Here is a 16,316-nt window from a genome sequence, read left to right on the forward strand (position 1 = left end):
TTATATTTATTTAAATAAAATTATTAAAGAAGTAAAGTGAAAATATATTGATACTCAGTGAAAATGTTACTCAAAAGCCAAAAACATACTTGAGTGAAAGTAAAAAGTACAACTTGTACTTAATTGTACAATTATGTAAGAATTTCAAAAGTAGAAGTAACCTAGCAGAAATAAAAACGAGAGAGGAGTTTCTTGTTTAAGCATTATGATCCATTTCTATAATACTTTAATATAATTACAGTAACACTTATCCACTGCCTGGTAAGAATGTCAAAAATATTTACAAAGAAATTAAAGGATTAGTTCACTTACAAATGAAAATTACCCCAAGCTTTACTCATCCTCAAGCCATCCTAGGTGTAAATGACTTTCTTCTTTCTGATGAACACAATCTGAGTTTTAATAATAAATATCCTGACGTGTCCAAGCTTTATAATGGCAGTGAACGGGATCAACGAGTATGAGCTGAAGAAAGTGTCTCCATCCACATCCATACATCATAAACATACTCCACACAATTCTGGGGGTTAATAAAGGCCTTCTGAAGTGAACCAATGTGTTTGTGTAAGAAAAATATCCATATTTAACAAGTTATGAAGTAAAATATCTAGCTTCCGCCAGACCGCCTTCCGTATTCAACTTACAAAGAAAGTGTAAAACTCTCGCAGTTCAAAACGCTTACGCTACATCCTACGCCTTCCCTTCAAATTACGGAAAAAGCTTAACTGACGCGACAACAGTATACGGAAGGTGCTCTGGTGGAAACTAGATATTTTATTTCATAACTTGTAAAATATGGATATTTTTCTTACACAAACGCATCGCTTCGCTTCAGAAGGCCTTTATTTGTGTTTCGAAGATAAAAGACTTACGAGTTTGGATGACATGAGGGTGAGTAATTAATGACGGAATTTTTCATTTTGGAGGGAGCTAAACCTTTAATAATATAGTGTCCATCAAAGTAGGAATTCTCTTGCTGTAAAAAAAAAAACTAGCTGATTTTACTGTCATGCAATGTAGTGGATAGTTACCACTGACCAATCGATTTCAATGTTAAAAAAATAAGTCAAACCTCGAAACACCCCTGCAAAAATGAAATGAGTACTTTTAAAAGTCGAAATAAAATTGCAAGGAGTACAAATTGTAAAAAGTATAGTATTCAGTTTAAATCTCACAAGTACAAATCCCCCAAAATAGTACATTAAAGGATTAGTTCACTTCAGAATTAGCATTTCCTGATAATTTACTCACCCACATGTCATCCAAGATGTTCATGTCTTTCTTCAGTCGAAAAAAAAATAGGGTTTTTGATGAAAACATTCCAGGATTTTTCTCCATATAGTGGACTTCACTGGAGCCCAAACGATTGAAGGTCAAAATTACAGTTTCAGTGCAGCTTCAAAGAGCTCTACATGATCCCAGACGAGGAATAAGAGTCTTATCTAGAGAAACAATTGGTCATTTTCTAAAAAAAATAAAAATGTATATACTTTTTAACCACAAATGCTCGTCTTGCACTGCTCTGTGATGCGCCACGCATTACATAATCATGTTGGAAAGGTCATGCGTGATGAAGGCGGAAGTAGTGAACGTACAAAGACTAAGTCAAACGCCCTTTACAAAAAAAGGTAAAACAACGATGTCGGATGATGTTGAAGTTGGAGGAGAAAATGAGATGGAGTTTTTCAGTACTTCCGCTTACGTCACGTGTGACCTTTCCAACGTGACTACGTAATGCGTGAAGTCATGGACACTAGTGCAAGATGAGCATTTGTGGTTAACAAGTATATATACTTTTATTTTTTTAGAAAATGACCAATGGTTTCTCTAGATAAGACTCTTATTCCTCGTCTGGGATCATGTAGAGCTCTTTGAAGCTGCACTGAAACTGTAATTTTGACCTTCAACCACTTGGGCTCCAGTGAAGTCCACTATATGAAGAAAAATCCTGGAATGTTTTCCTCAAAAACCTTAATTTCTTTTTGACTGAAGAAAGAAAGACATGAACATGGGGTTGAGTAAGAGTAAAAACCAAGTAAAATTACTTGAGTATTTTACACTCCTGATTAAAACGTTAATGAGCATTGTTAAACTACTATAACTATTGGCAAGGCTGCATTACATGAGTAAACAGCTATTCTGACTACAGATTCACGAGTAACGTCAGCAGAAGAGAATTATTACAGTTTGATGAAAGTCAAACATTACTTTCTTTAAAATAACGTCACTGATTAATCGTTCACAATGAGACCAAGAACATGAATTAAGAGAGTAAACGAATGTTGGCTTGAACAGTAATGAGGCTGTACTGGGAAAACTCTAATCACACACATTAAAGAGTTTGCAAAATATAAGAAATGAAGGCTAATGAGACCAGGAGATCTGTGTTCTCAAAGTAATTCCTCCAGTACGGCCGGATCTTCCGCTGTCCACCGATGTCCCACACGTTCAGCTTGAACCCTTGAGACTGGACGCTCTTTATGTTGAAGCCCTTTTGAGAGAGACATGAGCATGTTGAGAACCGCTGCAGATGTGGACGGAGAGTCAGATCAGATAAAGCGTGCCTCTGATTCTCGCTGACCTGTGTAGGAGTGATGTGGCTGATGTCTTCAGACGCCAGCTGCTTCAGTAAGGTGGTTTTGCCTGCATTATCCAAACCCAGTAGGAGGATCCGAACCTCCTGCTCAGGAGAGTGTTTCAGTCTCCTTAAGACTGACAGCAGGCCCTGACACACACACACACACATACATAGAAATTAAATATAGCTGCAATTACATGCAGGTATTTCAAAAAAAAAAAAAAAAATGTATGTACGCTGTAAGTTACGGAAGAGGATTAGGGCCAAGCAATAATAAAAAAGGGGGGTGAGCTTATGCCGGGAAGTCTACTGCTGTTCCGATATACCCACTAAGTAAACTAGACTACACTGGGGAGCGAACCCGTAGGGGGCGCTGCGGAGCCACTACCCACCCAGTGGGGAAGGAATTTACGTGGAACATATGGCCTGGCCCGAAGGGCAGAACGCATATGAGTCCCTGGGATGGCTCCACCTGAGTAGGGGGAGACTCATCTGGCAGGTGACAGCAGAAACTCTGCTAAGGGAAGACACGGGCTCACCGTAGGGAGTAACCGTGGACAATACACATATGGAGTCACTCACTTAGAGGGATTGCAACATATGGAACCCAACCAACAGACAACATCGAAGATGGATGTTGGTCTAGCACCAGACACTCCGCAATGTTCGAGCCGAAGGGGGAGGCGGAGGAACTCGACAGGGTTCACCGATCGGGGAACACGACTGGAGTCAAAGATGCACGTATCCAGCCCAGAGGGCGGGAATGGCATTGCAAGCCGACACATAGAACAGGTTCAACGCGTCTACTGGCTAGTGGAAGCGAGTGCACGGGAAGAAACCGGTTCCACACGTAAGCTATAAAACCTAGCAAACGTGTTTGGTGTCGCCCAGCCCGCAGCTCTACAGATATCTGTCAGCGAGGCGCCCTGAGCCAACGCCCAGGAAGAGGCCACTCCTCTGGTGGAGTGGGCTCTCAACCCGAACGGGCAAGGCACGCCCTGGGAATCATAAGCCAGGGCGATGGCATCCACAATCCAGTGGGCCATCCTCTGCTTGGAGACAGCCTTCCCCTTCTGCTGGCCTCCATAACAGACAAAGAGCTGATCTGAGGTCCTGAAGCTTCGAGTTCTATCCACGTAAACGCGCAGAGCGCGGACTGGACAGAGCAAAGCCAGGGCTGGGTCTGCCTCCTCCGAAGGCAGTGCTTGCAGGTTCACTACCTGATCTCTGAAGGGAGTGGTAGGAACCTTGGGCACATATCCAGGCCGGGGTCTCAAGATAACGTGAGAGTCACCAGGCCCGAATTCCAGGCACGATTCGTCGACCGAAAATGCGTGCAGGTCCCCTACCCTCTTGAGCGAGGCCAATGCAACCAGGAGGACGGTCTTAAGGGACAGTACTTTTAACTCGACTGATTGCAAGGGCTCGAAGGGATGACGCCGAAGGGATGAAAGAACTAAGGAGAGATCCCAAGAGGGTATGGAGGGGGGACGAGGCGGATTCAGTCTCCTCGCTCCCCTCAGGAACCTGACGACCAGATCGTGCTTCCCCAAGGACTTCCCATCAACTGCATCGTGATGTGCGGCAATGGCGGCAACATACACTTTGAGGGTGGAGGGAGACAGCCTTCGCTCCAGACCCTCCTGCAGGAAGGAAAGCACGGATCTGACCGAGCATGATCGGGGGTCTTCTCGGTGAGAAGAGCACCACTCAACGAACAGGTTCCACTTCAACGCATAGAGACTCCTAGTGGAAGGAGCTCTTGCGGAAGTGATAGTGTCTACAACCGAATGCGGGAGATCACTTAGAACCTCCGCATCCCGTCCAGGGACCACACGTGGAGGTTCCACAGGTCGGGACGCGGGTGCCACAGGGTGCCCCCTCTCTGAGTCAGAAGATCCTTCCTCAGAGGAATGGGCCAGGGAGGGGCTGCCGTGAGGAGCATCAGGTCCGAAAACCATGTCCGGGTGGGCCAATAAGGGGCCACCAACAAGACCTGCTCCCCATCCTCCCTGACTTTGCACAAGAGTTGAGCAAGAAGGCTCACTGGGGGAAACGCATACTTGCGAAGACCCCGGGGCCAACTGTGTGCCAGTGCATCCGTGCCGAGAGTACCTGCGGTCAGGGAATAGAACCACTGGCACTGAGCATTCTCCTGGGAGGCAAACAGATCTATCTGAGCCTCGCCGAAGTAATGCCAAATCAGCTGGACCACCTGGGGATGGAGTCTCCATTCGCCTGCAAGTGGAGGCTGCCGTGAGAGCTCGTCGGCTGCACGGTTGAGCACACCCAGGACATGAATGGCGCGAAGCGACCTCAGATGCTTCTGACTCCATAACAAGAGATGGCGGGCGAGTTGCGACATGCGGCGGGAGCGTAGACCACCTTGATGATTGATGTACGCTACGGTCGCAATGTTGTCTGAGCGGACTAGAACGTGCTTGCCTGTCAACAGCTCCTTGAAGCGGCCCAGCGCAAGACGAACTGCCAGCAACTCGAGGCAATTGATATGCCAATGCAGCTGAGGCCCCGTCCAAAGACCTGAGGCTGCATGCCCGTTGTACGTGGCGCCCCACCCTGAGGTCGAGGCGTCTGTGTGAACCACAGCGTGCCTGGACACCTGTTCGAGGGGAACTCCTGCCCGCAGGAACGAGGGGTCTGACCATCGAGTGAGGGCACGGCGGCAGCTCGGTGTCACAGAAACACGGAACGTGCCGCGTTGCCACGCCCATCTCGGGACCCGGCCGTGGAGCCAGTGTTGGAGCGGCCTCATATGAAGCAATCCGAGCGGCGTGACTGCGGCTGCGGATGCCATATGCCCCAGGAGCCTCTGAAACATTTTCAGTGGGGCCGCTGTCCTGCACTTGAGCGTACTCAGGCAGTTCAACACCGACTGGACGCGCTCCTCTGTGAGTTGCGCAGTCAGGGCGACCGAGTCCAGTTCCATACCAAGATAAGAGATCCTCTGCCCGGGGGAGAGTTTGCTCTTGTCCCAGTTGACCCGAAGACCCAACCGGCTGAGGTGTGCCAACACCAGATCCCTGTGTTCGCACAACTGCTCCCGCGAACTGGCTAGAATAAGCCAGTCGTCGAGATAGTTGAGAATACGAACGCCTTGTTCCTTGAGGGGAACAATGGCCGCCTCCGCAACCTTCGTAAAGACGCGGGGAGACAGGGCCAGCCCGAAGGGCAGGACTTTGTACTGATATGCCCGACCCTCGAACGCAAACCGTAGGAAGGGTCTGTGACGAGGCAGAATCGAGACATGAAAGTACGCGTCCTTCAGGTCTATTGCTGCGAACCAATCTTGGGGACGGATGCATTGAAAAATGCGTTTCTGCGTCAACATCTTGAACGGCAGCCTGTGAAGGGACCGATTCAGGACTCGCAGATCCAAGATTGGCCGTAACCCACCTCCTTTCTTCGGTACAATGAAGTAGGGACTGTAAAACCCTGACTTCATATCGGCTGGAGGGACCGGCTGGATTGCACCTTTCGCCAGGAGGACAGCAATCTCCGCCCGAAGAACAGGAGCGCTGTCCAGTGACACCTGAGTGTAGTGGACACCTCTGAACACCGGGGGACGCCGGGCGAACTGAATCGCATAGCCGAGCCTGATAGTGCGGATGAGCCAGCGGGACGGGCTGGGAAGCGCTAACCAGGCTTCCAGACACCGAGCGAGCGGGACCAGGGGCACCACAGGCGCACCGGGAGTGGGGCAGCGAGGCAGAATACTGGGACTCGACTCGGACAGCGCAGCGGCCCGAAGTGGAGTCAGATTCTGCGGGGTGACAGCACCGATGGGAGACGGTACACGTGGTACGGCCTGCACCATCGGGGCGCCCCCCACTGGCGAAATGAGAGCGGGCTGCGGACACTGAGGCAGAGCCCCAGGTCCTGACAACCGCGCCCTCTTGTGACCTGGAGAATGGAAGGGAAACAGCTCTTTCTGTGAAAAGGTGGGTACCGCTGGACTCCGGAGAGCCAGCGGCGGAACAGACACAACAAGTTTCTCCCGGCCCTCCCCCGGGAGTGGAGGGGCAGATGGAATCCCCCCCGAAGAGCTGCAACTTCCTCCTCCAGGTCGCCCGCTTCAGGATCGCGACTTCCTCGACCTCTTGCCACCTGGCTTGGCTTGAGCGGGCTGGGCGCCCCAGCCGGCGCCGGCTCCCTGCTGTTTGGCTGGTGGAGGCTGCTGCTTGGCCAACTTAGCAGGGGTGGAGGACGACACGGCTGGGCGCCCTCGGCGACGAGCAGGCTGAGGTTGCGCCGCCAGCGGGGTGGAGGCAGCAGCGGGCCGGCGGGGCAAGACGTGTTTAATCGCCTCAGTCTGCTTCTGGGCAGCGGAGAACTGTTGGGCGAAGCTCTCCACCGCGTCGCCGAATAGGCCAGCCTGGGACACGGGGGAGTCCAGGAACCGATATTTATCGGCCTCCCTCATGTCAGCCAGGTTTAGCCATAGATGGCGCTGCTGGACTACCATAGTAGCCATCGCTTGACCAACGGAGCGTGCTGTCACTTTAGTCGCCCGGAGGGCGAGATCGGTGGCAGCCCGCAACTCCCCCAACAGACCACCCTGCGGCATCTCCGATAACGCTTTTGCCTGGTATACTTGCAAAAGGGCCATGGCATGCAGGGCGGAGGCGGCCTGCCCACAAGCTCTATAAGCCTTCTCCGTCAGAGAGGAAGAAAACTTACAGGCCCGGGACGGAAGGCGCGGGTCACCACGCCAGCCGGCGGCCGTAGGGCACAACTGCATCGCTACAGACCGTTCGACTGGAGGGATCCCCGTATAGCCTTTAGCCTCTCCGCCATCCAGGGTGGTGAAGGCGGACGAGGGGCCTGGTCTCGAACGAACACTATACGGCGTCCGCCAAGACCTGGTCACCTCGTCGTGCACCTCCGGGAAGAAAGGCATCGGGGCGGGACGCTGAGGACCAGCGCGGCCCGCCCTGAGGTACCAATCGTCAAGCCGAGAGGGGCCGGGACAGGGTGGAGGGTTCCACACGAGCCCGACGCTCTCGGCTGCCCGGGAAAGCACAGCCATCAACTCAGGATCCGACTCGGCCACAGCCGCCACCCCATGAGACGGGGGCTCAGCCGAGTCATCCTCTCCCGAGGACTCATGCTCGCCTTCCGACACCGTGATCGACATCTGGTCCTCCGCAGGTGCACCGAAGGACAATACCGGACGCTCCGAAGAGGGCCCGGCATGACACGGCGGTAACACCACTGGCTGCGGTGCTGTAGAGGCGGCAGGGGCCCGCGGAGCAACGCTCGGCGGGGAAGCCCTAACCGTGACCCTCAAGTCACCCTGCCTACACGCCGACGAACCGTCACTCCGACCGGAGCCAGAGAAAACGGCCGCACGGGGCATAGGGGAGGGGACCCCCGCTCCCTGAGAACCAAGAAACGAAAGTCTCGACCTCAGCACCGCGATAGTCATGTTCCCACAATGGGAACATGAACCATCTACAAACGCGGCCTCAGCGTGCTGAACGCCCAAGCACGTGATACAGCGATTGTGCCCATCAGCAGGGACCAGGGAACGACCACATCCAGTAGCGCACAGACGAAATGCCATCTCCCCAGATGCAGGGTTCGTCTGTAAAGTCTAATAGAGGGGGAAACTCACAGCTCTTTTTGTGAATGAGACACACAGGGAGTGTCACGAAGTGTGTTAAACACACACACACGGGACCCGGCCAAATCGCAGACCAAACAATGTTGGGATTACAGCGGAACGCTGTCTCACAGCCGATGTTGCTGCCCGGACCCGGAAGCTCGTAGACTCGCTGCAGTGTCGTAGCTCCAAACACGGTAAGAGTGTGCTGTTTTCTTTTTTGAAGATCTTCTCAGCCGTAGGACACCAAAGCTTGGCTCCGAAGCGAAAGACAGAGTGCGATTGCATCTCCTCCCCCTTTTATATGCCCCGGATGGGGAGGGGTGCGTTATGCAAATATCGCACGCCAATGTTCATTGGCTTGTTTTAGTCTTCTCGAAGCTGATAGGGGCTCTCTAGCGATATCCCAATTCGTCGGTCACTACTGACGTACGTCGAACGTGACCGACTGAAAGGGAACTACATTTTATGGAATAACACCCAAAACTTTCTGATCATAAATGTAGGGGTGTGGTTAAAATTGGTCTCAACCAATGGACTAAAAGATACACTGTTCTGGTAGTGACATAAAAAAACGCAGGACACATTTTTTACATAAAGTTTCATGATTTAAAAATAAAATATAATATATATATTTTTAAACTTTACTTAAAAAAAAAAAATCAAAAATATACTTTAAAAAAACAAAAAAACAAAGGAAAAAACAATCCTCAATATCATTTTCACAAGGTGAAATTTAGGGTTTAGGATTCAGGGCAGCCATCTCCCAATTGAAATGTGGGAAAGCTGTAGAATGACCCATAAAATGGGTCTAGAACTTCTGCCTGACCAGAGAAGCTTCTGAACCAATCACACGAGACTCTGATCGGATGAACCAATCACACAAGACTCTGATCGGATGAACCAATCACACGAGACTCTGATCGGATGAACCAATCACACGAGACTCTGATCGGATGAACCAATCACACAAGACTCTGATCGGATGAACCAATCATCTGCTTTGATTAGGATTGACACAGATTTAACAGGGAGCTGCTAACAAAAATAACCCAGTTTCTGCGCCATATGTGAAGTGAACACTAAACAAACACACTGACTTCAAATGTCCTCTGTCTACTCTTACATGATCTAATATCTTGTATAACTTAAATTAGAAAAATGAAAAAGCACCACGTGAGTTCAGCTGAGGCTCTTCTGTTGCTTATTGAGCTCACTGAAAACATAATAATAGGCTATAACAGATTTACAGTTTTTAATAACATTGAAAACAAGCAGTTTTCTAATTATCTGTAACGTGTTATTGTTAAATCTATTGCGAGCGCTGTTCTTTAATACTACAAAGAATAAACGCGTTTCTTCACACAGTGAATCGGTTTCATAATGAACACAAACCGCTAGAAAACTGTTAAATAAATAGCAAAATGAGACATTATGTTCTTCATATATATGAATGAGATATGAGTGTGTGTGTGTGTGTAATACCAGCGGAGAGATACTCACCATTCCTCAGTGCGCGCTCCCGCTGTCTCGCAGAACGCGCGTTTGATGTCATCCGGTTGACGTCATGTTCTCATTCCGCGTGCACATTTAAACAAAAAAAAAATAAACATTTTAAATATCTTACAATATGCAAATATGTCGGTATCTCATAAAAACTACATATTATAATTATATATTAAAAATATTATATATTAATTTGTATCATTCGATGTTTTGAAATGTGTAAGTTAACTGATGTGCCTGTTGTAAAAAAATGTTTTACTCAAAAGAATTGATAATATGATCAAATTTGATAAATACAACGACACACGCATGACAGGCAGTGGATGTGTTTCCGTGTGTTGTTGCAGTGATTGTTGTTGGGCTGAATGTGATGCTGCTACTGCCCTCTGTGGATCACATCTAATCACATTCATCAACACAGACATGACGCGCGGGCGTTCATCGCGTCTGTTCAACTAAAGCTTTATGATTAAGCTTGAGTTTGGAAAGAAAAGCGCAGAAAGATGCCGCAGAAGATGCTGCGCTCCGTCGTGGGGCTTCTCTGCACAGGGGCGTGTTTAGTTCAGGTAAGCCGGCGGCGCGGCCTCTGAGGCGGCGAGTGCTTGAACTCGAGCTCGGGGTTTAGCGCGATTTGGAGGCCTCGATAAACATCTGAAATAAAGCCACAAAACACGGGCTTAATGGTAACCGAAGCCTAATATTCTTCATCCTGCTTCTTACTGGGTATTTAGGATCGACATAAATGTTTAAATCACAGACATTTGAGCAGATGAGATGAAAAGATTTGTGCTTATTTATCGTTTTGACTTGTGTTTTATTGTGTTTTAGTGTGTTCGCCGGGTTTGTGTCTGTTTGTAAGGTTTAGGGTTTGACTTGGTACTGTTTGTTGTTAAAGGTTATTGTATTCCATTGCAAATCAACAAAGACTGACCGTGTTTCCGGTTAATCTACACAGTATTGGGGCTCATTTTTTATTTATATTTTATTATTTTTATATAGAATGGTTCATATATATTTATTGACTCTTTTATTTCAGTTTTACCTTGAGCACAATAGTTGAATGTTTGACAACTGGCTTTCAAAGGATGAATTTGTCTTTGTACTAGTTCTGGAGGATCAGACTCTTTCTCTCAGTGTTTTGAGTGTTTTCTGTCAGACTCAAACACTGATGTAAACTGATGTGAGCTCGTCTGTGTTTCACTGAATGCTTGTGTTTGTTTGGCAGGGGAAGGAGTTTTGTTTCGGGGTGAACAATGAACAGTACCGCTGTGAGATGGGCTACTGCTGTGGAGAGACCGAGTGCTGCACGTACTATTACGAGCTGTGGTGTGAGTCCATCAGATTCATCTGTTACACACACACCAGCAGATTCATGTGTACATATATATGTGCCTGATGATCACATATTTTAATTAGAGATGCACCGATACTAAATTTCTCTGCCGATACCGATAGCCGATTATTCAGAATGATATCGGCTGATACTGATAGTTTGGTTTTTCTTAAAGGGTTAGTTCACCCAAAAATGAAAATAATGTCACTATTACTCACCCTCATGTTGTTCTCCACCCGTAAGACCTTCGTTAATCTTCGGAACACAAATTAAGATATTTTAGTTGAAATCCGATGGCTCAGTGAGGCCTCCATAGCCAGCAATGACATTTCCTCTCTCAAGATCCATAAAGGTACTAAAAACACATCTAAATCAGTTCATGTGAGTACAGTGGTTCAATATTAATATTATAAAGCGATGAGAATATTTTTGGTGCGCCAAAAAAACAAAATAACGACTTATATAGTTATGGCCGATTTCAAAACACTGCTTCAGGAAGCTTCAGAGCATAATGAATCATGCTTTTTGAGATAAAACTATTGAAGAGGAAGAAAAGACTCGCTCCGTGTTACAGCGATCTGACACGCCACATTTAAGACCGTCAAAACACCATTTATTGTTTGGATTTCATTATAAAATTTGAAGAATTTGAAAACTGAAACTTTATATCTTATCAGAAGTAATAAAGCACAAATCTTTTTGCGATTATTGGATGGGAGGAGCTACAAATAATATTTGATGTAGGAAAAAACCGCAGACCTGGCAACCTTGACTTGAACTACAGGTGATTCATAGGGTCAAAAAGAGCCTGCTTTAACGTCAGAGCCTGTTAATCCGTTAATTTTCTTCACACACAGCATGTATGAGTTGCAGTCTGAATAAATCCCATCATCCACTGCACTGAAGAGATGATGATGATGATGATGATGATGAAGGTTGTGTGTTTGCAGGGTTCTGGCTGGTCTGGACCCTCATTATCATGCTGAGCTGCTGCTGCGCGTACCGACACCGACGTGTGAAGATGCGTCTGCAGCAGGAGCAGAGACAGCGGGAGATCAGCCTGATGGCGTATCAGGGCGCCTCCAGCTCCTTCATCGCTCCTCCTCCTCTCAACCTGCGTGAGTACAGCCGCATCACACAGTCACCAACCCATCCCTTCTGTGAGGGCAACTAACTAACTAGTTAACTCCATTTATACAATGCGCAGCTAGTCAAACGCATGGATACGCTCCTCCTGCTCTGAGCATGTGTCGCGTGTATTGTGTTAGTGGAGTTGAGCAGCACTCTTATCTAGTGGTCAACTGATGTATCGGCCCATATTTGGCATTTTATAATCATCGGCATTGGTTATGTTTTTCCAACGTGACGGAAGCAGGACTTTTATTTTAAGTGTGCTGAGAACAGATCATTTATTATAGCTTGTCAAATCTGCCCCTATTTGGGTGTGAGCAAAAACACACCGTTTTTGTGTGTGTCCCTTTAAATGCAAATGAGCTGCTGGGCGGAGCTTTAACAGCTTGCGCTTCGGTTGCTCAACAACAACAAAGCTGGAGAATCTCACGCAGCCAAAATGAGGATTGTCAGTAACGGTGTTCAGCCTTACATTGTTCAAACCGGAGTCGACACTGATGGAGAGACTCAGGAAGAAGTTACAACTTTTAGGACATTTCTGAATGGTTATTGGATAAATGTATGTAGTTGCTGTGGAGTTGATTCAACTCATCCACTAGCATGTGCCGTTAATCTTTTGTGCAAAACCCGTATGGACGCCCACTATACATAGTGTACCTGTTTGCCAAACAGAGCCATACACACCAGGCTAATGTTTATGATTGCTATCAAATGCAGTGAATGGTCTAATATTTTTTCCAAAATATATCTCAGACAGAAACGCTCCTTTTTTAGCAATCGAGCTTGCCAGGGTCAACTTGTAGTCTATCCAAGCTAACAAGACTCTAAATAGTGTTCAGTGCTCATCTGTGCAGCAACGACAGAACAGTTAGCATGCTTTGCTTGAACTTTTGCCATGGCGTTAGAACTGCTACACTATTGTCACTTGCGAAAACAAAATGGCAGCGGCAGAAGTGGAAACGTGCAGATTGAGAGGCGGTAATATTATAATAAGATCCACATGTCACAAAGGGAGCGAAATCTGAGTGGCTCATTTTTTCACATGCTTGCAGAGAAAGGCTTACCTAAACAAAGTTACTGGGTTGAACTTTTTCACGTTTTCTGGGTTGGTAGATGCACCGGGGACCTGATTATAGCACTTAAACATGGAAAAAGTCCTATTTTCATGATATGTCCCCTATAATGAACATATAATTTCACAAACCTTGCAGTGGAATCCAGCTGTGAGATCTTTTGTATGAACGCTTGTTCACTGGAGACTCACAATCCACAAACTCTATCCAGTTGCTATGTCACATTCATGTTATTTTCACTGTTGTGCTGTATGAGAGAATATCAGTTCCACATTCGCACACAAACATCAGATTACTGAGTGTTTACTTCCTATTTATTCATATTGTTAACAGTTTCTTTATTTGTGAAAAATGCTGGAATATGATTACAGAATCAAGAAGTTGCCATCTGAAGTAAAAATCTGTTTTCTATTAGTAAATATTACATAAAATGTCATGTCAGGAATTCTTGTGGATGTGTTTTAAATTAAATGCTGTGACAACAGTATGGGCCGATCGCTCTGATCCGTGCGTCTCCGTCTCTTCCAGGCTTCTGGACGGACTGTAAGCTGCCCGACTACGAGGAGGTGGTGGCTCACCCGCCGACGCCCCCTCCACCCTACTCCGAGTCTCCTCCGGACGCCCCACAGCCGCCCGCGCAGGAGGAGCCGGAGCCTAGCGGCCGCCGCAGACACGTGACGGGCGACTCGGGCATCGAGGTGTGCGTGTGCCGGCTGGACGAGGGCGAGGGTTCGGGGCCGGAGGAGGGCGATGTGTGTCAGGGAGCAGCCGGCGGATGCTGCTCTAATGCCGGGAAGGATCTCGCGGCCGAACCTGCTGCTGCCGCCGGCGAGCGCCTTGTGTGACGCCAGCGGATTATGGATGAGCGAGACTTGAACTACGTTTCTACAGCACCGCGTGTGTCCGTTTCCCAGCATCCTTCTCGCTTTCCTCTGCTCGACTCAGACTGAGCTAACGATCCACTGCTTGTTTTTCACCGTGACTGCGGCCCCGGTGGGACTGTCTCCTGCGCGTCTCGCCCCTGAGGAGCAACACACACACAGAGTTTAAAGGGCGTGTCTGTTTTCATATGTTTGTGTGCCTGAAAATCCCTTGAGCGCTGACAGAGCAGATAAACACAGTCAGCTGATCGTCTCATACCTGTGTCTATCTCATCTGCTGATCTGGAAGATCGTGGCCTTTACCTTCTCGCACTGCTACTGTAAACCAGCGTCTGTGTGTGTGTGTTGAGCAGCAGGACGCGGTGTCCGGCGTCAGTGACATCAGCAGCGTCACATGACTCGACCATTATGATTTAGGTTTATTAGTAAAGCACAAAAAGTAGAGCCTCAGGCTGATAGTTGCATGACGGTTATGTAGTGAATCTCCTTCACTTGATGTTTACCTGCATTAAGGGCTAAAATCAATGTCGTTTCAGAATGTTTGCGGTTGTTCCCTGGTGTCCGTCACGCTTGTTTTCCCATCATCCCTCTGAACCCTCATTTGTTTCCTGTGTGTTGCACTGAAAGACGCTGTCGTCCTCACATTTCTCCGAATCCAACGCAGTTCCTGCAAAGTTTACAGATTCTGTGCCTTTTTCCCGCTGGAGAACCAGACTAACTAACTAACTAGGCTATGCAAAACACGAGGACCCGCCGCGGCATCAGCAATACGCTCTCATGTTCACGTGCGATCCGGCGAAAGCCTTCATCTAGATTGATTTCTTCGACGGACACTCATTACTGCGTCCGTCTGCCCGCGACTGAAAGCCATGACTCTGGTTTCTGATTTCTTAGTTTGTGTGCTAACTCAATAACTCGTCTGTTGTTCATAAACGCCTCGGTTTCAACCAGGAACTGTTTTAGGTGAAATCTGAGGCATCACGGATGATGATGATTTCTTCTGTTCAAATATGTGTCTAATAATAAGTGACGTTTAATATCGAGCCAAATCACAGCGCCAGCTCTTCTGTAAAGCACGTTGAGCTGTTTTGACTTCATACTCATTTATAATAGTAGAGCTGAAGTGTGTAACGAACATCTGACCGTCCGTCAGGTTTTCTGACAGCAGGTGATGATGATGATGATGATGATGTTCACAGACCTACTGGTGTGTTTGATCTGTGATTTCAGCACTGACAGCCGTGTGGCGTTTCTACTGTCGCATTATTTAGAAAGACGTCTGCTGTGTCTCTATAGTCATTTGTATTTTATTTTTGTAATAAAAACAATAAACCAGCTTTGGCACTCAGCCCTCTGTCTGTGTTTCTGACCCATGACCGCATACTGTTCATGCATTGATCATGATTATTACTATTAATACGTTTTCATCCACATCCCAGGGAACCTGTAATGTGAAAATAAAACCTGCCAGGCACCTATTGTATCCGTTGGCGTTCTTCTTCTTCTGCTCAGGATGTCTGTGGCCGCTCATAAAACCACTTATGGGAAAGTTAAGAAATGTGACCCACTGATAGAGGCCAGTCTGAACTGTCACCATAGCAAATTTGGAGTCTCTAACTCAACCACTCTAGCGCCACCAACTGTCTAAACTTGCACTTATATTTATGCTAATAACTTTTGAACCTTAAAACGCTAGGAACAAAATTCTTTTTTCCTCTGATTCCTTGGCTCAAAACGATTTGATTGCAATACATTTGCAATACTTTTTCTAACTCCTAGGCCATTTTCATGAAAATTGAACCAGATCATCTTCAGACCATAAAAGTTGTACATACAATACAAGTCGATTTGCAAATGAATTTTACATAGTGCTTGTGAAAATAGACATAAGGCTCTATGTCCTCAATGCTTTATCGTATTCAGACCAAACTTGGTACGTCATTACAAGCATGACTTGAGGTTACATCCTGCTTTTTGGCACAGCGCCACCTACTGGATATTTTCGCTTATAAATTCTGAACGGTTTGTCCAAAAATCCTGGTCTCGTTAGATTCGGGGCATCATGCCGATTCGAAAGATCCCATGGGGAATGAATTTTCCCATATCAGCCATTTTGGGCATCGGCCATTTTGAATTTTGCAGTAAAATGCTGTATTTTACAAACACATGAACATATAATTACGAAACTCTG

The 16,316-nt window shown here is 47.2% G+C and overlaps 2 protein-coding genes across 3 annotated transcripts in view; one reads left to right on the forward strand and one right to left on the reverse strand.

The window, feature by feature from the left end:
- LOC125267840 (ADP-ribosylation factor-like protein 3) overlaps positions 1-9,874 on the reverse strand; it is a 15,244-nt gene extending 5,370 nt beyond the window's left edge. Inside the window, exons 1-3 of the mRNA XM_048189853.1 lie at positions 9,705-9,874; positions 2,582-2,725; positions 2,375-2,491 (exon numbers count right to left, since the gene is read on the reverse strand). Of these exons, the coding sequence (XP_048045810.1) occupies positions 2,375-2,491; positions 2,582-2,725; positions 9,705-9,707 (264 nt within the window). The 5' untranslated portion in view covers positions 9,708-9,874. The remainder of the gene's footprint in view (positions 1-2,374; positions 2,492-2,581; positions 2,726-9,704) is intronic.
- Positions 9,875-10,059: 185 nt separating this feature from the next.
- On the forward strand, positions 10,060-15,473 carry wbp1 (WW domain binding protein 1). Of its 2 annotated transcripts, none has more exons than XM_048189851.1 (4): positions 10,060-10,273; positions 10,933-11,035; positions 11,991-12,158; positions 13,773-15,473. In XM_048189851.1, the coding sequence occupies exons 1-4, from the start codon at positions 10,211-10,213 to the stop codon at positions 14,087-14,089; spliced, it is 651 nt and encodes a 216-aa protein (XP_048045808.1). In that variant the 5' UTR covers positions 10,060-10,210; the 3' UTR covers positions 14,090-15,473. The 2 variants fall into 2 exon arrangements, with proteins under 2 accessions (XP_048045808.1, XP_048045809.1); XM_048189852.1 differs by having other exon boundaries at positions 10,263-10,390.
- The last annotated feature ends 843 nt before the right edge of the window (positions 15,474-16,316 follow it).

The sequence above is a fragment of the Megalobrama amblycephala genome, linkage group LG4 (assembly GCF_018812025.1).
Source record: "Megalobrama amblycephala isolate DHTTF-2021 linkage group LG4, ASM1881202v1, whole genome shotgun sequence".
Taxonomy (NCBI): Eukaryota; Metazoa; Chordata; class Actinopteri; order Cypriniformes; family Xenocyprididae; genus Megalobrama; species Megalobrama amblycephala.